At 49.0% G+C, this 23,758-nt stretch overlaps 1 protein-coding gene across 1 annotated transcript in view; it reads right to left on the reverse strand.

Moving 5' to 3' along the window:
* The window catches only part of CACNG5 (calcium voltage-gated channel auxiliary subunit gamma 5), a 46,874-nt gene extending 25,664 nt beyond the window's left edge, over positions 1 to 21,210 (reverse strand). The window contains exon 1 of the mRNA XM_040437442.1: positions 21,066 to 21,210. Within this exon, the coding sequence (XP_040293376.1) occupies positions 21,066 to 21,140 (75 nt within the window). The 5' untranslated portion in view covers positions 21,141 to 21,210. The remainder of the gene's footprint in view (positions 1 to 21,065) is intronic.
* Positions 21,211 to 23,758: the final 2,548 nt, after the last annotated feature.

Here is a 23,758-nt window from a genome sequence, read left to right on the forward strand (position 1 = left end):
GATAGATGTGCCGTTTCTTCTCCCGAATCGGATGGATCTCCTCCAGGACCCTCGAGGATTACACCACCCGCTCCTGTTGGACGGATCCCTACGTCTGATAGCCTGCCGGATCTCAGGACGCCTGGAGAAATCGGTGATATTTCAGAGGCAACTAGACGCCTTTTGGACAACGCATGGGCTCCCGGCACCAGAAAATCTTATCGGGCAGCCTGGCGATCTTGGTCTGGTTGGTGCGTGGAACGGGACTTGGATCCCGTTTCGGCCCCTGTGACCCATCTTTTAGACTTTCTTACTTCCCTTTTCGAAGCGGGTAAAGCTTATCGGACAATTAATTTGTTCAGATCCGCTATTTCGTCTACGCATCAGGGTTTTGATGGTGTCCCTGCGGGACAGCACCCTTCTGTATCGCGTTTGCTTCGCGGTTCCCACATGTCTCGTCCTCCCCGTCCTCGCTTTACCACGACTTGGGACGTGTCTTTGGTTTTGTCCTTTTTATCCAACTGGCCAGGTAACCCGGATCTCACCTTACGGCAGTTGTCGGCCAAATTAGTGGTTCTTATTTGCCTGATATCCTGTAAGCGGGTCTCAGATGTTCGGGCGCTTGATCACGACGCCAGATCATTTACTCCGGAAGGGGTCACCTTCAATATATCCAGACGTACTAAGACCAACATTAGGTCGGTCTCTTACCCATCGTTTCCAGCCTCGCCGGTTCTTTGTCCGGTGGCTTGTTTGAAGGAGTATGAATCCCGGACGCGTACTTACCGGTTGTCTTCGGTTCCTCAGCTTTTCTTGTCCATTCGGCATCCGTTTGGTGCTGTGTCCAGCCCTACTTTGGCGCGCTGGATGAAGTGGATTATGTCATTAGCAGGAATTGATACTTCCATATTTACAGCTCATTCAGCTAGAGGCGCATCAGCTACCGCCTTGGCTGTTTCGGGGGCACGTTTGGAGGATATTCTACGTCTTGCGGACTGGTCTTCGGCATCGACATTCAGGGAGTATTATTTTAGACCGCCTCCACATTTGTTTTCTGCTGTGATTGCTCAACTTTAAACTTAGCAATAGGAGCCTCCGTGTCTTGCTGTAAAACTAGGTGATTTTCCTAGTCTATGACGGAAAGTCATGGTTTTATTAAAGACACGGAGGCGAGTATTGCCCACCCTGGGATTCCCTCCCTTACAATGTATTTTCTGTGGTTTTCTCTCTGATTTGCATGCTTTGTCTGCATTGTCGGCTTAAGATGTTTATGATGGCAGGATCGCGTATGACTTGCGATGTATTCTTCTGCCCATTGCTTAATTTGTTTATCACTTTCAGGAGGAAGTTGATTCGCTACGGGCTTCAATTACTCTGTTCCAGTTATAGCCATGTTGGCTTTCAAGGAAGAAGGGTTCCAGTGATCTCAGCTGATGATGTTCGTTCGGATGTTCCGGTGGTTCCATGCTGGTCGTTTTCCTGATTCAAGGTTCCGGTTTCGTGTTCGGTGGTTCCGGTCATGGTGTCAGGCTCGTAAAGAAAGAGGAGGATCTATAGGAGGAGCCGTCTGTTATATGGACTGTGAGGGGAGGGTGATGTTACTATGGTTACGTCATGTTATGTAAATTTTTTCTTTGCTGCTGTGTGGTGGACAGTAAAGAAGGAGATAGCAATAGGAGCCTCCGTGTCTTTAATAAAACTATGACTTTCCGTCATAGACTAGGAAAATCACCTAGTTATACCAGCATGCTCCATATCACTATATACAAGAAGATGTATAACTTATACCAACTGTACATATATAATTATATACAGGAGATACCCAGGTTATACCAGCATGCTCCATATCACTATATACAAGAAGATGTATAACTTATACCAACTGTACATATATAATTATATACAGGAGATACCCAGGTTATACCAGCATGGTCCATATCACTATATACAAGAAGATGTATAACTTATACCAGCTGTACATATATATTATATACAGGAGATACCCAGGTTATACCAGCATGCTCCATATCACTATATACAGGAAGATGTATAACTTATACCAGCTGTACATATATATTTATATACAGGAGATGCCCAGGTTATACCAGCATGCTCCATATCACTATATACAGAAGATGTATAACTTATACCAGCTGTACATATATAATTATATACAGGAGATGCCCAGGTTATACCAGCATGCTCCATATCACTATATACAAGAAGATGTATAACTTATACCAGCTGTACATATATAATTATATACAGGAGATACCCAGGTTATACCAGCATGGTCCATATCACTGTATACAAGAAGATGTATAACTTATACCAGCTGTACATATATAATTATATACAGGAGATACCCAGGTTATACCAGCATGCTCCATATCACTATATATAAGAAGATGTATAACTTATACCAGCTGTACATATATAATCATATACAGGAGATACCCAGGTTATACCAGCATGGTCCATATCACTATATACAAGAAGATGTATAACTTATACCAGCTGTACATATATAATTATATACAGGAGATGCCCAGGTTATACCAGCATGCTCCATATTACTATATACAAGAAGATGTGTAACTTATACCAGCTGTACATATATAATTATATACAGGAGATACCCAGGTTATACCAGCATGCTCCATATCACTATATACAAGAAGATGTATAACTTATACCAGCTGTACATATATAATTATATACAGGAGATGCCCAGGTTATACCAGCATGCTCCATATCACTATATACAAGAAGATGTATAACTTATACCAGCTGTACATATATAATTATATACAGGAGATACCCAGGTTATACCAGCATGGTCCATATCACTATATATAAGAAGATGTATAACTTATACCAGCTGTACATATATAATTATATACAGGAGATGCCCAGGTTATACCAGCATGGTCCATATCACTATATACAAGAAGATGTATAACTTATACCAGCTGTACATATATATTATATACAGGAGATGCCCAGGTTATACCAGCATGCTCCATATCACTATATACAAGAAGATGTATAACTTATACCAGCTGTACATATATAATTATATACAGGAGATACCCAGGTTATACCAGCATGGTCCATATAACTATATACAAGAAGATGTATAACTTATACCAGCTGTACATATATAATTATATACAGGAGATACCCAGGTTATACCAGCATGCTCCATATCACTATATACAAGAAGATGTATAACTTATACCAGCTGTACATATATAATTATATACAGGAGATGCCCAGGTTATACCAGCATGGTCCATATCACTATATACAAGAAGATGTATAACTTATACCAGCTGTACATATATAATTATATACAGGAGATACCCAGGTTATACCAGCATGGTCCATATCACTATATACAAGAAGATGTATAACTTATACCAGCTGTACATATATAATCATATACAGGAGATACCCAGGTTATACCAGCTGTACATATATAATTATATACAGGAGATACCCAGGTTATACCAGCATGGTCCATATCACTATATATAAGAAGATGTATAACTTATACCAGCTGTACATATATCATTATATACAGGAGATGCCCGGGTAATAGCGGTATGTATTGTGTGGAGGATTTCGCGCTCTCCGAGGTTCGGTAAAATTTCTCCTCATCCTTTGTGCAGTCACAATAGACATTGATTCGTCTGCTGTGATTGTCGGGGGAGGGGAGGCTGAGCGCCGGGATACTTCTTTTCCCTGCCGGACACCAGAGGCACTCATCACCACAAAGGGTTAAACCTTTCCATTATTACAAAAGACGACACCGTTTCTCAAGTGGCAAAATACCCCCAAATATATCTCCAGAATAGTACAGAGAAGGCGTAACAGGGGGCGGGGCTGTGACAACCACTCAGACATGAAAGGTGTCATGTGTGTATATCAAGGCACCTGACATCTGGGGGGGGGGGGGGGGGAAGGACCTGCCATGATATAAGGGTCACATGACCACAGGTCCTTCACTGGTCCAAGAGCAGAGAGAGCAGAGAAATGGAGAGGAGATCAGTGTCATAATCACGGGATAATGACACTGATCTCCTATCCATAGTGTCAGCGTCATTATCCTGTACCTCGAGTGTCATTATCCTGTACCCCGAGTGTCAGTGTCATTATCCTGTACCCCAAGTGTCAGTGTCATTATCCTGTACCCCAAGTGTCAGCGTCATTATCCTGTACCCCAAGTGTCAGTGTCATTATCCTGTACCCCAAGTGTCAGCGTCATTATCCTGTACCCCAAGTGTCAGCGTCATTATCCTGTACCCCAAGTGTCAGCGTCATTATCCTGTACCCCAAGTGTCATTATCCTGTACCCCAAGTGTCAGAGTCATTATCCTGTACCCCAAGTGTCAGCGTCATTATCCTGTACCCCAAGTGTCAGCGTCATTATCCTGTACCCCAAGTGTCAGCGTCATTATACTGTACCCCAAGTGTCAGCGTCATTATCCTGTACCCCAAGTGTCAGTGTCATTATCCTGTACCCCAAGTGTCAGCGTCATTATCCTGTACCCCGAGTGTCATTATCCTGTACCCCAAGTGTCAGCGTCATTATCCTGTACCCCAAGTGTCAGCGTCATTATCCTGTACCCCAAGTGTCAGCGTCATTATCCTGTACCCCAAGTGTCAGCGTCATTATCCTGTACCCCAAGTGTCAGCGTCATTATCCTGTACCCCAAGTGTCAGCGTCATTATCCTGTACCCCGAGTGTCAGCGTCATTATCCTGTACCCCGAGTGTCAGTGTCATTATCCTGTACCCCGAGTGTCAGTGTCATTATCCTGTACCCCAAGTGTCAGCGTCATTATCCTGTACCCCGAGTGTCAGTGTCATTATCCTGTACCCCAAGTGTCAGTGTCATTATCCTGTACCCCGAGTGTCAGCGTCATTATCCTGTACCCCGAGTGTCAGTGTCATTATCCTGTACCCCGAGTGTCAGTGTCATTATCCTGTACCCCAAGTGTCAGCGTCATTATCCTGTACCCCAAGTGTCAGTGTCATTATCCTGTACCCCAAGTGTCAGTGTTATTATCCTGTACCCCGAGTGTCAGTGTCATTATCCTGTACCCCAAGTGTCAGTGTCATTATCCTGTACTCCAAGTGTCAGTGTCATTATCCTGTACCCCAAGTGTCAGTGTCATTATCCTGTACCCCAAGTGTCAGCGTCATTATCCTGTACCCCAAGTGTCAGCGTCATTATCCTGTACCCCAAGTGTCATTATCCTGTACCCCAAGTGTCAGAGTCATTATCCTGTACCCCAAGTGTCAGAGTCATTATCCTGTACCCCAAGTGTCAGTGTCATTATCCTGTACCCCAAGTGTCAGAGTCATTATCCTGTACCCCAAGTGTCAGAGTCATTATCCTGTACCCCAAGTGTCAGTGTCATTATCCTGTACCCCAAGTGTCAGTGTCATTATCCTGTACCCCAAGTGTCAGAGTCATTATCCTGTACCCCAAGTGTCAGTGTCATTATCCTGTACCCCAAGTGTCAGCGTCATTATCCTGTACCCCAAGTGTCAGAGTCATTATCCTGTACCCCAAGTGTCAGAGTCATTATCCTGTACCCCGAGTGTCAGCGTCATTATCCTGTACCCCGAGTGTCAGCGTCATTATCCTGTACCCCGAGTGTCAGTGTCATTATCCTGTACCCCGAGTGTCAGCGTCATTATCCTGTACCCCAAGTGTCAGCGTCATTATCCTGTACCCCAAGTGTCAGTGTCATTATCCTGTACCCCAAGTGTCAGTGTCATTATCCTGTACCCCAAGTGTCAGCGTCATTATCCTGTACCCCAAGTGTCAGCGTCATTATCCTGTACCCCAAGTGTCAGCGTCATTATCCTGTACCCCAAGTGTCAGCGTCATTATCCTGTACCCCAAGTGTCAGCGTCATTATCCTGTACCCCAAGTGTCAGAGTCATTATCCTGTACCCCAAGTGTTAGCGTCATTATCCTGTACCCCAAGTGTCAGTGTCATTATCCTGTACCCCAAGTGTCAGCGTCATTATCCTGTACCCCAAGTGTCAGCGTCATTATCCTGTACCCCAAGTGTCAGTGTCATTATCCTGTACCCCAAGTGTCAGCGTCATTATCCTGTACCCCGAGTGTCAGCGTCATTATCCTGTACCCCAAGTGTCATTATCCTGTACCCCAAGTGTCAGCGTCATTATCCTGTACCCCAAGTGTCAGTGTGTCATTATCCTGTACCCCAAGTGTCAGCGTCATTATCCTGTACCCCGAGTGTCAGCGTCATTATCCTGTACCCCAAGTGTCAGTGTCATTATCCTGTACCCCAAGTGTCAGCGTCATTATCCTGTACCCCAAGTGTCAGCGTCATTATCCTGTACCCCGAGTGTCATTATCCTGTACCCCAAGTGTCAGCGTCATTATCCTGTACCCCAAATGTCAGCGTCATTATCCTGTACCCCAAGTGTCATTATCCTGTACCCCAAGTGTCATTATCCTGTACCCCAAGTGTCAGCGTCATTATCCTGTACCCCGAGTGTCAGCGTCATTATCCTGTACCCCAAATGTCAGCTTCATTATCCTGTACCCCAAGTGTCAGCGTCATTATCCTGTACCCCAAGTGTCAGAGTCATTATCCTGTACCCCAAGTGTCAGAGTCATTATCCTGTACCCCAAGTGTCATTATTCTGTACCCCAAGTCTCATTATCCTGTACCCCGAGTGTCAGTGTCATTATCCTGTACCCCAAGTGTCAGTGTCATTATCCTGTACCCCAAGTGTCATTATCCTGTACCCCAAGTGTCATTATCCTGTACCCCAAGTGTCAGTGTCATTATCCTGTACCCCAAGTGTCAGCGTCATTATCCTGTACCCCAAGTGTCATTATCCTGTACCCCGAGTGTCAGAGTCATTATCCTGTACCCCAAGTGTCAGTGTCATTATCCTGTACCCCCAGTGTCAGTGTCATTATCCTGTACCCCGAGTGTCAGTGTCATTATCCTGTACCCCGAGTGTCAGTGTCATTATCCTGTACCCCGAGTGTCAGCGTCATTATACTGTACCCCAAGTGTCAGTGTAATTATCCTGTACCCCAAGTGTCAGCGTCATTATACTGTACCCCAAGTGTCAGTGTCATTATCCTGTACCCCAAGTGTCAGTGTCATTATCCTGTACCCCGAGTGTCAGTGTCATTATACTGTACCCCAAGTGTCAGCGTCATTATCCTGTACCCCAAGTGTCAGTGTCATTATCCTGTACCCCAAGTGTCAGCGTCATTATCCTGTACCCCAAGTGTCAGCGTCATTATCCTGTACCCCAAGTGTCATTATCCTGTACCCCAAGTGTCAGAGTCATTATCCTGTACCCCAAGTTTCAGCGTCATTATCCTGTACCCCAAGTGTCAGCGTCATTATCCTGTACCCCAAGTGTCAGCGTCATTATACTGTACCCCAAGTGTCAGCGTCATTATCCTGTACCCCAAGTGTCAGTGTCATTATCCTGTACCCCAAGTGTCAGCGTCATTATCCTGTACCCCAAGTGTCAGCGTCATTATCCTGTACCCCAAGTGTCATTATCCTGTACCCCAAGTGTCAGAGTCATTATCCTGTACCCCAAGTGTCAGCGTCATTATCCTGTACCCCAAGTGTCAGCGTCATTATCCTGTACCCCAAGTGTCAGCGTCATTATCCTGTACCCCAAGTGTCAGCGTCATTATCCTGTACCCCAAGTGTCAGTGTCATTATCCTGTACCCCGAGTGTCAGCGTCATTATCCTGTACCCCGAGTGTCAGTGTCATTATCCTGTACCCCGAGTGTCAGTGTCATTATCCTGTACCCCAAGTGTCAGCGTCATTATCCTGTACCCCGAGTGTCAGTGTCATTATCCTGTACTCCAAGTGTCAGCGTCATTATCCTGTACCCCAAGTGTCAGTGTCATTATCCTGTACCCCAAGTGTCAGTGTTATTATCCTGTACCCCAAGTGTCAGTGTCATTATCCTGTACCCCAAGTGTCAGTGTTATTATCCTGTACCCCAAGTGTCAGCGTCAATATCCTGTACCCCAAGTGTCAATGTCATTATCCTGTACCCCAAGTGTCATTATCCTGTACCCCAAGTGTCAGAGTCATTATCCTGTACCCCAAGTGTCAGCGTCATTATCCTGTACCCCAAGTGTCAGCGTCATTATCCTGTACCCCAAGTGTCAGCATCATTATCCTGTACCCCAAGTGTCAGTGTCATTATCCTGTACCCCGAGTGTCAGCGTCATTATCCTGTACCCCGAGTGTCAGCGTCATTATCCTGTACCCCGAGTGTCAGCGTCATTATCCTGTACCCCCAGTGTCAGTGTCATTATCCTGTACCCCGAGTGTCAGCGTCAATATCCTGTACCCCAAGTGTCAGTGTCATTATCCTGTACCCCAAGTGTCATTATCCTGTACCCCAAGTGTCAGAGTCATTATCCTGTACCCCAAGTGTCAGCGTCATTATCCTGTACCCCAAGTGTCAGCATCATTATCCTGTACCCCAAGTGTCAGTGTCATTATCCTGTACCCCGAGTGTCAGCGTCATTATCCTGTACCCCAAGTGTCAGCATCATTATTCTGTACCCCAAGTGTCAGCGTCATTATCCTGTACCCCAAGTGTCAGTGTCATTATCCTGTACCCCGAGTGTCAGCGTCATTATCCTGTACCCCGAGTGTCAGCGTCATTATCCTGTACCCCCAGTGTCAGTGTCATTATCCTGTACCCCGAGTGTCAGCGTCATTATCCTGTACCCCGAGTGTCAGCGTCATTATCCTGTACCCCGAGTGTCAGTGTCATTATCCTGTACCCCGAGTGTCAGTGTCATTATCCTGTACCCCGAGTGTCAGTGTCATTATCCTGTACCCCAAGTGTCAGTGTCATTATCCTGTACCCCGAGTGTCAGCGTCATTATCCTGTACCCCGAGTGTCAGCGTCATTATCCTGTACCCCGAGTGTCAGCGTCATTATCCTGTACCCCCAGTGTCAGTGTCATTATCCTGTACCCCGAGTGTCAGCGTCATTATCCTGTACCCCGAGTGTCAGCGTCATTATCCTGTACCCCGAGTGTGAGCGTCATTATCCTGTACCCCGAGTGTCAGCGTCATTATCCTGTACCCCGAGTGTCAGTGTCATTATCCTGTACCCCGAGTGTCAGTGTCATTATCCTGTACCCCAAGTGTCAGTGTCATTATCCTGTACCCCAAGTGTCAGTGTCATTATCCTGTACCCCAAGTGTCAGCGTCATTATCCTGTACCCCAAGTGTCAGCGTCATTATCCTGTACCCCAAGTGTCATTATCCTCTACCCCAAGTGTCAGAGTCATTATCCTGTACCCCAAGTGTCAGAGTCATTATCCTGTACCCCAAGTGTCAGTGTCATTATCCTGTACCCCAAGTGTCAGAGTCATTATCCTGTACCCCAAGTGTCAGTGTCATTATCCTGTACCCCAAGTGTCAGCGTCATTATCCTGTACCCCGAGTGTCAGTGTCATTATCCTGTACCCCGAGTGTCAGTGTCATTATCCTGTACCCCAAGTGTCAGCGTCATTATCCTGTACCCCGAGTGTCAGTGTCATTATCCTGTACTCCAAGTGTCAGCGTCATTATCCTGTACCCCAAGTGTCAGTGTCATTATCCTGTACCCCAAGTGTCAGCGTCATTATCCTGTACCCCAAGTGTCAGTGTCATTATCCTGTTCCCCAAGTGTCAGCGTCATTATCCTGTACCCCGAGTGTCAGTGTCATTATCCTGTACCCCGAGTGTCAGTGTCATTATCCTGTACCCCAAGTGTCAGCGTCATTATCCTGTACCCCGAGTGTCAGTGTCATTATCCTGTACTCCAAGTGTCAGCGTCATTATCCTGTACCCCAAGTGTCAGTGTCATTATCCTGTACCCCAAGTGTCAGCGTCATTATCCTGTACCCCGAGTGTCAGTGTCATTATCCTGTACCCCAAGTGTCAGTGTCATTATCCTGTACCCCGAGTGTCAGCGTCATTATCCTGTACCCCGAGTGTCAGCGTCATTATCCTGTACCCCGAGTGTCAGCGTCATTATCCTGTACCCCCAGTGTCAGTGTCATTATCCTGTACCCCGAGTGTCAGCGTCATTATCCTGTACCCCGAGTGTCAGCGTCATTATCCTGTACCCCGAGTGTGAGCGTCATTATCCTGTACCCCAAGTGTCAGCATCATTATCCTGTACCCCAAGTGTCAGTGTCATTATCCTGTACCCCGAGTGTCAGTGTCATTATCCTGTACCCCGAGTGTCAGCGTCATTATCCTGTACCCCAAGTGTCAGTGTCATTATCCTGTACCCCAAGTGTCAGCGTCATTATCCTGTACCCCAAGTGTCAGCGTCATTATCCTGTACCCCAAGTGTCATTATCCTCTACCCCAAGTGTCAGAGTCATTATCCTGTACCCCAAGTGTCAGCGTCATTATCCTGTACCCCAAGTGTCAGAGTCATTATCCTGTACCCCAAGTGTCAGTGTCATTATCCTGTACCCCAAGTGTCAGTGTCATTATCCTGTACCCCAAGTGTCAGAGTCATTATCCTGTACCCCAAGTGTCAGTGTCATTATCCTGTACCCCAAGTGTCAGCGTCATTATCCTGTACCCCAAGTGTCAGAGTCATTATCCTGTACCCCAAGTGTCAGAGTCATTATCCTGTACCCCAAGTGTCAGAGTCATTATCCTGTACCCCAAGTGTCAGCGTCATTATCCTGTACCCCGAGTGTCAGCGTCATTATCCTGTACCCCGAGTGTCAGCGTCATTATCCTGTACCCCGAGTGTCAGCGTCATTATCCTGTACCCCGAGTGTCAGCGTCATTATCCTGTACCCCGAGTGTCAGCGTCATTATCCTGTACCCCGAGTGTCAGCGTCATTATCCTGTACCCCAAGTGTCAGCGTCATTATCCTGTACCCCAAGTGTCAGCGTCATTATCCTGTACCCCAAGTGTCAGCGTCATTATCCTGTACCCCAAGTGTCAGCGTCATTATCCTGTACCCCAAGTGTCAGCGTCATTATCCTGTACCCCAAGTGTCAGCGTCATTATCCTGTACCCCAAGTGTCAGCGTCATTATCCTGTACCCCAAGTGTCAGCGTCATTATCCTGTACCCCAAGTGTCAGCGTCATTATCCTGTACCCCAAGTGTCAGCGTCATTATCCTGTACCCCAAGTGTCAGTGTCATTATCCTGTACCCCGAGTGTCAGCGTCATTATCCTGTACCCCGAGTGTCAGCGTCATTATCCTGTACCCCGAGTGTCAGCGTCATTATCCTGTACCCCGAGTGTCAGCGTCATTATCCTGTACCCCAAGTGTCAGCGTCATTATCCTGTACCCCAAGTGTCAGCGTCATTATCCTGTACCCCGAGTGTCATTATCCTGTACCCCAAGTGTCAGCGTCATTATCCTGTACCCCAAATGTCAGCGTCATTATCCTGTACCCCAAGTGTCATTATCCTGTACCCCAAGTGTCATTATCCTGTACCCCAAGTGTCAGCGTCATTATCCTGTACCCCGAGTGTCAGCGTCATTATCCTGTACCCCAAATGTCAGCTTCATTATCCTGTACCCCAAGTGTTAGCGTCATTATCCTGTACCCCAAGTGTCATTATCCTGTACCCCAAGTGTCAGAGTCATTATCCTGTACCCCAAGTGTCAGAGTCATTATCCTGTACCCCAAGTGTCAGTGTCATTATCCTGTACCCCGAGTGTCAGTGTTATTATCCTGTACCCCAAGTGTCAGTGTCATTATCCTGTACCCCAAGTGTCATTATTCTGTACCCCAAGTGTCATTATCCTGTACCCCGAGTGTCAGTGTCATTATCCTGTACCCCAAGTGTCAGTGTCATTATCCTGTACCCCAAGTGTCATTATCCTGTACCCCAAGTGTCATTATCCTGTACCCCAAGTGTCATTATCCTGTACCCCAAGTGTCAGTGTCATTATCCTGTACCCCAAGTGTCAGCGTCATTATCCTGTACCCCAAGTGTCATTATCCTGTACCCCGAGTGTCAGAGTCATTATCCTGTACCCCAAGTGTCAGTGTCATTATCCTGTACCCCAAGTGTCAGAGTCATTATCCTGTACCCCAAGTGTCAGTGTCATTATCCTGTACCCCAAGTGTCAGCGTCATTATCCTGTACCCCAAGTATCAGAGTTATTATCCTGTACCCCAAGTGTCAGCGTCATTATCCTGTACCCCGAGTGTCAGCGTCATTATCCTGGACCCCGAGTGTCAGCGTCATTATACTGTACCCCAAGTGTCAGCGTCATTATCCTGTACCCCAAGTGTCAGTGTCATTATCCTGTACCCCCAGTGTCAGTGTCATTATCCTGTACCCCGAGTGTCAGCGTCATTATCCTGTACCCCGAGTGTCAGCGTCATTATCCTGTACCCCGAGTGTCAGCGTCATTATCCTGTACCCCGAGTGTCAGCGTCATTATCCTGTACCCCGAGTGTCAGCGTCATTATACTGTACCCCGAGTGTCAGCGTCATTATCCTGTACCCCGAGTGTCAGCGTCATTATCCTGTACCCCAAGTGTCAGCGTCATTATCCTGTACCCCAAGTGTCAGCGTCATTATCCTGTACCCCAAGTGTCAGCGTCATTATCCTGTACCCCAAGTGTCAGCGTCATTATCCTGTACCCCAAGTGTCAGCGTCATTATCCTGTACCCCAAGTGTCAGCGTCATTATCCTGTACCCCAAGTGTCAGCGTCATTATCCTGTACCCCAAGTGTCAGTGTCATTATCCTGTACCCCAAGTGTCAGCGTCATTATCCTGTACCCCAAGTGTCAGCGTCATTATCCTGTACCCCAAGTGTCAGCGTCATTATCCTGTACCCCGAGTGTCATTATCCTGTACCCCAAGTGTCAGCGTCATTATCCTGTACCCCAAATGTCAGCGTCATTATCCTGTACCCCAAGTGTCATCATCCTGTACCCCAAGTGCCATTATCCTGTACCCCAAGTGTCAGCGTCATTATCCTGTACCCCAAATGTCAGCTTCATTATCCTGTACCCCAAGTGTCAGCGTCATTATCCTGTACCCCAAGTGTCATTATCCTGTACCCCAAGTGTCAGAGTCATTATCCTGTACCCCAAGTGTCAGTGTCATTATCCTGTACCCCGAGTGTCAGTGTCATTATCCTGTACCCCAAGTGTCAGTGTCATTATCCTGTACCCCAAGTGTCATTATTCTGTACCCCAAGTGTCATTATCCTGTACCCCGAGTGTCAGTGTCATTATCCTGTACCCCGAGTGTCAGTGTCATTATCCTGTACCCCAAGTGTCAGTGTCATTATCCTGTACCCCAAGTGTCATTATCCTGTACCCCAAGTGTCATTATCCTGTACCCCAAGTGTCAGCGTCATTATCCTGTACCCCAAGTGTCATTATCCTGTACCCCGAGTGTCAGTGTCATTATCCTGTACCCCAAGTGTCAGCGTCATTATCCTGTACCCCAAGTGTCATTATCCTGTACCCCAAGTGTCAGAGTCATTATCCTGTACCCCAAGTGTCAGTGTCATTATCCTGTACCCCGAGTGTCAGTGTCATTATCCTGTACCCCAAGTGTCAGTGTCATTATCCTGTACCCCAAGTGTCATTATCCTGTACCCCAAGTGTCATTATCCTGTACCCCGAGTGTCAGTGTCATTATCCTGTACCCCAAGTGTCAGTGTCATTATCCTGTACCCCAAGTGTCATTATCCTGTACCCCAAGTGTCATTATCCTGTACCCCAAGTGTCAGCGTCATTATCCTGTACCCCAAGTGTCAGTGTCATCATCCTGTACCCCAAGTGTCAGCGTCATTATCCTGTACCCCAAGTGTCAGTCTCATTATTCTGTACCCCAAGTGTCAGTGTTATTATCCTGTACCCCAAGTGTCAGCGTCATTATCCTGTACCCCAAGTGTCAGTGTCATTATACTGTACCCCAAGTGTCAGCGTCATTATCCTGTACCCCGAGTGTCATTATCCTGTACCCCAAGTGTCAGTGTCATTATCCTGTACCCCAAGTGTCAGTGTCATTATCCTGTACCCCAAGTGTCAGCGTCATTATCCTGTACCCCAAGTGTCATTATCCTCTACCCCAAGTGTCAGAGTCATTATCCTGTACCCCAAGTGTCAGAGTCATTATCCTGTACCCCAAGTGTCAGTGTCATTATCCTGTACCCCAAGTGTCAGAGTCATTATCCTGTACCCCAAGTGTCAGTGTCATTATCCTGTACCCCAAGTGTCAGTGTCATTATCCTGTACCCCAAGTGTCAGAGTCATTATCCTGTACCCCAAGTGTCAGTGTCATTATCCTGTACCCCAAGTGTCAGCGTCATTATCCTGTACCCCAAGTGTCAGCGTCATTATCCTGTACCCCAAGTGTCAGCGTCATTATCCTGTACCCCAAGTGTCAGCGTCATTATCCTGTACCCCAAGTGTCAGTGTCATTATCCTGTACCCCAAGTGTCAGCGTCATTATCCTGTACCCCAAGTGTCAGTGTCATTATCCTGTACCCCGAGTGTCAGCGTCATTATCCTGTACCCCGAGTGTCAGCGTCATTATCCTGTACCCCGAGTGTCAGCGTCATTATCCTGTACCCCGAGTGTCAGCGTCATTATCCTGTACCCCAAGTGTCAGCGTCATTATCCTGTACCCCAAGTGTCAGCGTCATTATCCTGTACCCCGAGTGTCATTATCCTGTACCCCAAGTGTCAGCGTCATTATCCTGTACCCCAAATGTCAGCGTCATTATCCTGTACCCCAAGTGTCATTATCCTGTACCCCAAGTGTCATTATCCTGTACCCCAAGTGTCAGCGTCATTATCCTGTACCCCGAGTGTCAGCGTCATTATCCTGTACCCCAAATGTCAGCTTCATTATCCTGTACCCCAAGTGTCAGCGTCATTATCCTGTACCCCAAGTGTCATTATCCTGTACCCCAAGTGTCAGAGTCATTATCCTGTACCCCAAGTGTCAGAGTCATTATCCTGTACCCCAAGTGTCAGTGTCATTATCCTGTACCCCGAGTGTCAGTGTCATTATCCTGTACCCCAAGTGTCAGTGTCATTATCCTGTACCCCAAGTGTCATTATTCTGTACCCCAAGTGTCATTATCCTGTACCCCGAGTGTCAGTGTCATTATCCTGTACCCCAAGTGTCAGTGTCATTATCCTGTACCCCAAGTGTCATTATCCTGTACCCCAAGTGTCATTATCCTGTACCCCAAGTGTCATTATCCTGTACCCCAAGTGTCAGTGTCATTATCCTGTACCCCAAGTGTCAGCGTCATTATCCTGTACCCCAAGTGTCATTATCCTGTACCCCGAGTGTCAGAGTCATTATCCTGTACCCCAAGTGTCAGTGTCATTATCCTGTACCCCAAGTGTCAGAGTCATTATCCTGTACCCCAAGTGTCAGTGTCATTATCCTGTACCCCAAGTGTCAGCGTCATTATCCTGTACCCCAAGTGTCAGAGTCATTATCCTGTACCCCAAGTGTCAGCGTCATTATCCTGTACCCCGAGTGTCAGCGTCATTATCCTGTACCCCGAGTGTCAGCGTCATTATACTGTACCCCAAGTGTCAGCGTCATTATCCTGTACCCCAAGTGTCAGTGTCATTATCCTGTACCCCCAGTGTCAGCGTCATTATCCTGTACCCCCAGTGTCAGCGTCATTATCCTGTACCCCGAGTGTCAGCGTCATTATCCTGTACACCGAGTGTCAGCGTCATTATCCTGTACCCCGAGTGTCAGCGTCATTATCCTGTACCCCAAGTGTCAGAGTCATTATCTTGTACCCCGAGTGTCAGCGTCATTATCCTGTACCCCAAGTGTCAGAGTCATTATCCTGTACCCCGAGTGTCAGCGTCATTATCCTGTACCCCGAGTGTCAGCGTCATTATCCTGTACCCCGAGTGTCAGCGTCATTATCCTGTACCCCGAGTGTCAGCATCATTATCCTGTACCCCGAGTGTCAGCGTCATTATCCTGTACCCCAAGTGTCAGCGTCATTATCCTGTACCCCAAGTGTCAGCGTCATTATCCTGTACCCCAAGTGTCAGCGTCATTATCCTGTACCCCAAGTGTCAGCGTCATTATCCTGTACCCCAAGTGTCAGCGTCATTATCCTGTACCCCAAGTGTCAGCGTCATTATCCTGTACCCCAAGTGTCAGTGTCATTATCCTGTACCCCAAGTGTCAGCGTCATTATCCTGTACCCCAAGTGTCAGCGTCATTATCCTGTACCCCAAGTGTCAGCGTCATTATCCTGTACCCCGAGTGTCATTATCCTGTACCCCAAGTGTCAGCGTCATTATCCTGTACCCCAAATGTCAGCGTCATTATCCTGTACCCCAAGTGTCATCATCCTGTACCCCAAGTGTCATTATCCTGTACCCCAAGTGTCAGCGTCATTATCCTGTACCCCGAGTGTCAGCGTCATTATCCTGTACCCCAAATGTCAGCTTCATTATCCTGTACCCCAAGTGTCAGCGTCATTATCCTGTACCCCAAGTGTCATTATCCTGTACCCCAAGTGTCAGAGTCATTATACTGTACCCCAAGTGTCAGTGTCATTATCCTGTACCCCGAGTGTCAGTGTCATTATCCTGTACCCCAAGTGTCAGTGTCATTATCCTGTACCCCAAGTGTCATTATTCTGTACCCCAAGTGTCATTATCCTGTACCCCGAGTGTCAGTGTCATTATCCTGTACCCCAAGTGTCAGTGTCATTATCCTGTACCCCAAGTGTCAGTGTCATTATCCTGTACCCCAAGTGTCATTATCCTGTACCCCAAGTGTCATTATCCTGTACCCCAAGTGTCATTATCCTGTACCCCAAGTGTCAGCGTCATTATCCTGTACCCCAAGTGTCATTATCCTGTACCCCGAGTGTCAGTGTCATTATCCTGTACCCCAAGTGTCAGCGTCATTATCCTGTACCCCAAGTGTCATTATCCTGTACCCCAAGTGTCAGAGTCATTATCCTGTACCCCAAGTGTCAGTGTCATTATCCTGTACCCCGAGTGTCAGTGTCATTATCCTGTACCCCAAGTGTCAGTGTCATTATCCTGTACCCCAAGTGTCATTATCCTGTACCCCAAGTGTCATTATCCTGTACCCCGAGTGTCAGTGTCATTATCCTGTACCCCAAGTGTCAGTGTCATTATCCTGTACCCCGAGTGTCAGTGTCATTATCCTGTACCCCGAGTGTCAGCATCATTATCCTGTACCCCGAGTGTCAGCGTCATTATCCTGTACCCCAAGTGTCAGCGTCATTATCCTGTACCCCAAGTGTCAGCGTCATTATCCTGTACCCCAAGTGTCAGTGTCATTATCCTGTACCCCGAGTGTCAGTGTCATTATCCTGTACCCCAAGTGTCAGTGTCATTATCCTGTACCCCAAGTGTCATTATCCTGTACCCCAAGTGTCATTATCCTGTACCCCGAGTGTCAGTGTCATTATCCTGTACCCCAAGTGTCAGTGTCATTATCCTGTACCCCGAGTGTCAGTGTCATTATCCTGTACCCCGAGTGTCAGCATCATTATCCTGTACCCCGAGTGTCAGCGTCATTATCCTGTACCCCAAGTGTCAGCGTCATTATCCTGTACCCCAAGTGTCAGCGTCATTATCCTGTACCCCAAGTGTCAGCGTCATTATCCTGTACCCCAAGTGTCAGCGTCATTATCCTGTACCCCAAGTGTCAGCGTCATTATCCTGTACCCCAAGTGTCAGCGTCATTATCCTGTACCCCAAGTGTCAGTGTCATTATCCTGTACCCCAAGTGTCAGCGTCATTATCCTGTACCCCAAGTGTCAGCGTCATTATCCTGTACCCCAAGTGTCAGCGTCATTATCCTGTACCCCGAGTGTCATTATCCTGTACCCCAAGTGTCAGCGTCATTATCCTGTACCCCAAATGTCAGCGTCATTATCCTGTACCCCAAGTGTCATCATCCTGTACCCCAAGTGTCATTATCCTGTACCCCAAGTGTCAGCGTCATTATCCTGTACCCCGAGTGTCAGCGTCATTATCCTGTACCCCAAATGTCAGCTTCATTATCCTGTACCCCAAGTGTCAGCGTCATTATCCTGTACCCCAAGTGTCATTATCCTGTACCCCAAGTGTCAGAGTCATTATACTGTACCCCAAGTGTCAGTGTCATTATCCTGTACCCCGAGTGTCAGTGTCATTATCCTGTACCCCAAGTGTCAGTGTCATTATCCTGTACCCCAAGTGTCATTATTCTGTACCCCAAGTGTCATTATCCTGTACCCCGAGTGTCAGTGTCATTATCCTGTACCCCAAGTGTCAGTGTCATTATCCTGTACCCCAAGTGTCAGTGTCATTATCCTGTACCCCAAGTGTCATTATCCTGTACCCCAAGTGTCATTATCCTGTACCCCAAGTGTCATTATCCTGTACCCCAAGTGTCAGCGTCATTATCCTGTACCCCAAGTGTCATTATCCTGTACCCCGAGTGTCAGTGTCATTATCCTGTACCCCAAGTGTCAGCGTCATTATCCTGTACCCCAAGTGTCATTATCCTGTACCCCAAGTGTCAGAGTCATTATCCTGTACCCCAAGTGTCAGTGTCATTATCCTGTACCCCGAGTGTCAGTGTCATTATCCTGTACCCCAAGTGTCAGTGTCATTATCCTGTACCCCAAGTGTCATTATCCTGTACCCCAAGTGTCATTATCCTGTACCCCGAGTGTCAGTGTCATTATCCTGTACCCCAAGTGTCAGTGTCATTATCCTGTACCCCAAGTGTCATTATCCTGTACCCCAAGTGTCAGCGTCATTATCCTGTACCCCAAGTGTCAGTCTCATTATTCTATACCCCAAGTGTCAGTGTTATTATCCTGTACCCCAAGTGTCAGTGTTATTATCTTGTACCCCAAGTGTCATGATCTGGTGACCTTCACAGACCATACAGGTCTCCTGGATTTGGTGCTGCTTGCGCTGTGTTTGGAGTCATTACTTCTCATCACAGCGGAGGTCGGTCTCATTAGTATAAATTACAGGTCATCAATCTCCCCATCCTGCGCCCCTCCCCCGCTCCTCAATCATTATCACACCGCCAAGAAATCACTGCTTGAATCTCTACCCCCCCCCCCCCCCCAATGTTTGAGCTGCGGACCCCCCCCTGATGTTGTAATTCTTTCTGTTACTACTTTCCAGTTCCATCTGCTCTCCGGCCCCAACTGCTTTTTCCTACAAGTCTATTTATATCGGTTCCCTGGTTTATGGGGTCACCACCTGCAAGTCACCAAGTTCTGATATTGGGACCCTCAGTACCAGAGACGCCCCTGTGTATTACATGTGAAACAACTGCAATCACAGGACATGGACCCATTCGGACTGATCCACCATCCTACAGACGGCGGCTGAAGGCTGGACCCCCCCCCCGTCCTACAGACGGCGGCTGAAGGCTGGCCCCCCCCCCCCGTCCCACAGACGGCGGCTGAAGGCTGGACCCCCCCGTCCTACAGACGGCGGCTGAAGGCTGGACCCCCCCCGTCCTACAGACGGCGGCTGAAGGCTGGATCCACCGTCCTACAGACGGCGGCTGAAGGCTGGACCCACCGTCCTACAGACGGCGGCTGAAGGCTGGACCCCCCTTGTCCTACAGACGGCGGCTGAAGGCTGGACCCCCCTTGTCCTACAGACGGCGGCTGAAGGCTGGACCCCCCTCGTCCTACAGACGGCGGCTGAAGGCTGGACCCCCCTCGTCCTACAGACGGCGACTGAAGGCTGGACCCCCCTCGTCCTATAGACGGCGGAAAATCGGCAGCTTGGAAAATCGGACCCCCCTCATCCAACTTGGAAAATCGGCAGCATAAAATACCTCAAAAATTATGTGACCAGCAGAGCAGAGGAAGAGATTGTATCCACACGCGCATCAACTACTACACCCAGAATCCACTATACAACTAACCTCCCACAACCCATCCTACACATCACCCTTTATCCCCATCGTCCACAATACCTAACACCTACTTCACCTATCGTCCACCACACTACTAACCTCCCACAGCAAACCGTCCAGCCTAAACATCACCTATTATGCCCATCATCCAACATACCCATCACCTACTACACCTATTGTCCACCATACTAATAACATACTACATCCATCATTCACCATACTAATAACATACTACATCCATCATTCACCATACTCCTCACCTACTGCACCCATCATCCAAACTCCTCATCTAATACACCCATCATCCAAACTCCTCACCTAATACACCCATCATCCATACTCCTCACCTAATGCACCCATCATCCAAACTCCTCACCTACTGCACCCATCATCCAAACTCCTCACCTACTGCACCCATCATCCAAACTCCTCACCTACTGCACCCATCATCCAAACTCCTCATCTAATGCACCCATCATCCAAACTCCTCACCTACTGCACCCATCATCCAAACTCCTCACCTAATGCACCCATCATCCAAACTCCTCACCTAATACACCCATCATCCAAACTCCTCACCTACTGCACCCATCATCCAAACTCCTCACCTAATACACCCATCATCCAAACTCCTCACCTACTGCACCCATCATCCAAACTCCTCACCTAATGCACCCATCATCCATACTCCTCACCTAATACACCCATCATCCAAACTCCTCACCTAATACACCCATCATCCAAACTCCTCACCTAATACACCCATCATCCAAACTCCTCACCTACTGCACCCATCATCCAAACTCCTCACCTACTGCACCCATCATCCATACTCCTCACCTAATGCACCCATCATCCAAACTCCTCATCTAATACACCCATCATCCAAACTCCTCACCTACTGCACCCATCATCCATACTCCTCACCTACTGCACCCATCATCCAAACTCCTCATCTAATACACCCATCATCCAAACTCCTCACCTACTGCACCCATCATCCATACTCCTCACCTACTGCACCCATCATCCATACTCCTCACCTACGACTCCCAGGATCTGACCTGCCTCTGTTCCTGGCTGGTTGTCGGCACCTCCCCGCGGTACTGCAGCATCCTCACCTGTGTGTACAGGAGGCTCACAACAAACTTCCTGGATTTCCTCGTCAGCAGCCGCCGCCGGCAGCAGCAGCGCATGGGGGTGCGGGGGCCCCGGTGTGTGGAGGCTCCTGGCCGGGGTCCCTGTGCTCGCAGCCGGAGAGAAGACGCGCCGTGTGTGACCGAGAGCGGGGAGCCAGCTGCTAGAGCCAGGAGGGGGCGGGGCCAGCTGTCAGCTAGGAGGGGGCGGGGCCAGCTGTCAGAGCGAGGAGGGGGCGGGGCCAGCTGTCAGAGCTAGGAGGGGGGCGAGGCCAGCTGCTGCTAGAGCCAGGAGGGGGCGGGGCCAGCTGTCAGCTAGGAGGGGGCGGGGCCAGCTGTCAGAGCGAGGAGGGGGCGGGGCCAGCTGTCAGAGCTAGGAGGGGGCGGGGCCAGCTGCTGCTAGAGCCAGGAGGGGGCGGGGCCAGCTGCTGCTAGAGCCAGGAGGAGCGGGGCCAGCTGTCAGAGCGAGGAGGGGGCGGGGACAGCGGGCAGAGCGAGGAGGGGGCGGGGACAGCTGCCACAGCGAAGAGGGGGCGGGGTTTTCGGGGAGAGCGGGAGAAGGGGGCGTGGCCTGAAGCCAGAACGAGGAGAGAGCGGGATCTAAAGACAGAGCGAGTAGGTGCCAGGTCTACATCTAGAGGGAGGAGGTGGCGGGGTCTACAGAAAGAGGGGGCGGGGCCTGCTAACAGAGCGAGAAGGGGCGTGGCCTGAAGCCACAACGATGAGGGGCAGGGCCTGAAAGCGAGACGAGGGGCGGGGCTCCGTACACTGGTTATACTGGGGAGGGGGCACCGTACACTGGTTTATACTGGGAGGGGGCTCCATACACTGGTTATACTGGAGAGGAGGCTCTTTACACTGGTTATACTGGAGAGGAGGCTCTTTACACTGGTTATACTGAGGAGGGGGCGCCATTCACTGGTTATACTGGGAGGGGGCTCCATACACTGGTTATACTAGAGAGGGGGCGCTATACACTGGATATCCTGGAGAGGGGGCTCTTTACACTGGTTATGCTGAGGAGAGGGCTCTGTATACTGGGATGGGGCACCATACACTGGTTATACTAGGAGGGGGCACCATATACTGGTTATACTGGAGAGGAGGCTCTTTACACTGGTTATACTGGAGAGGAGGCTCTTTACACTGGTTATGCTGAGGAGAGGGCTCTGTATACTGGTTAGGGGGCTCCGTACATTGGTTATACTGGGGAGGGGGCTCCGTACATTGGTTATACTGGGGAGGGGGCTCCGAACATTGGTTATACTGGGGAGGGGGCTCCGAACATTGGTTATACTGGGGAGGGGGCGCTGTACACTGGTTATACTGGGGAGGGGGCTCTGTACACTGGTTATACTGGGGGAGAGGGCTCCGTACACTGGTTATACTGGGGAGAGGGCGCTGTACACTGGTTTTACTGGAGAGGGGGCTCCGTACACTGGTTTATACTGGGAAGAAGGCTCCGAATACTGGGTGGGGGTTCAATCCACTGGTTATACTGGAGAGGGGGCTCCATACACTGGATATCCTGAGGAGAGGGCTCTGTATACTGGTTAGGGGGCTCCGTACACTGGTTATACTGGGGAGGGGGCTCCGTACACTGGTTATACTGGGGAGGGGGCTCTGTACACTGGTTATACTGGGGAGGGGGCTCCGTACACTGGTTATACTGGGGAGGGGGCGCTGTACACTGGTTATACTGGGGGAGGGGGCTCGGTACACTAGTTATACTGGGGAGAGGGCGCTGTACACTGGTTATCCTGGGGTTAGGGGGCTCTTTATACTGGTTATACTGGGAGGGGGCTCCATACACTGGTTATACTGGGAGGGGGCTCCATACACTGATTATACTGGTAGGGGGCTCCATACACTGGTTATACTGGAGAGGGGGCTTCATACACTGGTTATACTGGAGAGGTGGCTCCGTACACTGGTTATACTGGGGAGGGGGCTCTGTACACTGGTTTTACTGGAGAGGGGGCTCCGTACACTGGTTTATACTGGGAAGAAGGCTCCGAATACTGGGTGGGGGTTCAATCCACTGGTTATACTGGAGAGGGGGCTCCATACACTGGATATCCTGAGGAGAGGGCTCTGTATACTGGTTAGGGGGCTCCGTACACTGGTTATACTGGGGAGGGGGCTCCGTACACTGGTTATACTGGGGAGGGGGCTCCGTACACTGGTTATACTGGGGAGGGGGCTCCGTACATTGGTTATACTGGGGAGGGGGCGCTGTACACTGGTTATACTGGGGGAGGGGGCTCGGTACACTAGTTATACTGGGGAGAGGGCGCTGTACACTGGTTATCCTGGGGTTAGGGGGCTCTTTATACTGGTAGGGGGCTCCATACACTGGTTATACTGGGAGGGGGCTCCATACACTGATTATACTGGTAGGGGGCTCCATACACTGGTTATACTGGAGAGGGGGCTTCTAACACTGGTTATACTGGAGAGGTGGCTCCGTACACTGGTTATACTGGGGAGGGGGCTCTGTACACTGGTTATACTGGGGAGGGTGCTCCGTACACTGGTTATACTGGGGAGGGTGCTCCGTACACTGGTTATACTGGGGAGGGTGCTCCGTACATTGGTTATACTGGGGAGGGTGCTCCGTACATTGGTTATACTGGGGAGAGGGCGCTGTACACTGGTTATACTGGAGAAAGGGCTCC

Source organism: Bufo bufo, chromosome 6 (assembly GCF_905171765.1).
Source record: "Bufo bufo chromosome 6, aBufBuf1.1, whole genome shotgun sequence".
NCBI classification, from domain to species: Eukaryota; Metazoa; Chordata; class Amphibia; order Anura; family Bufonidae; genus Bufo; species Bufo bufo.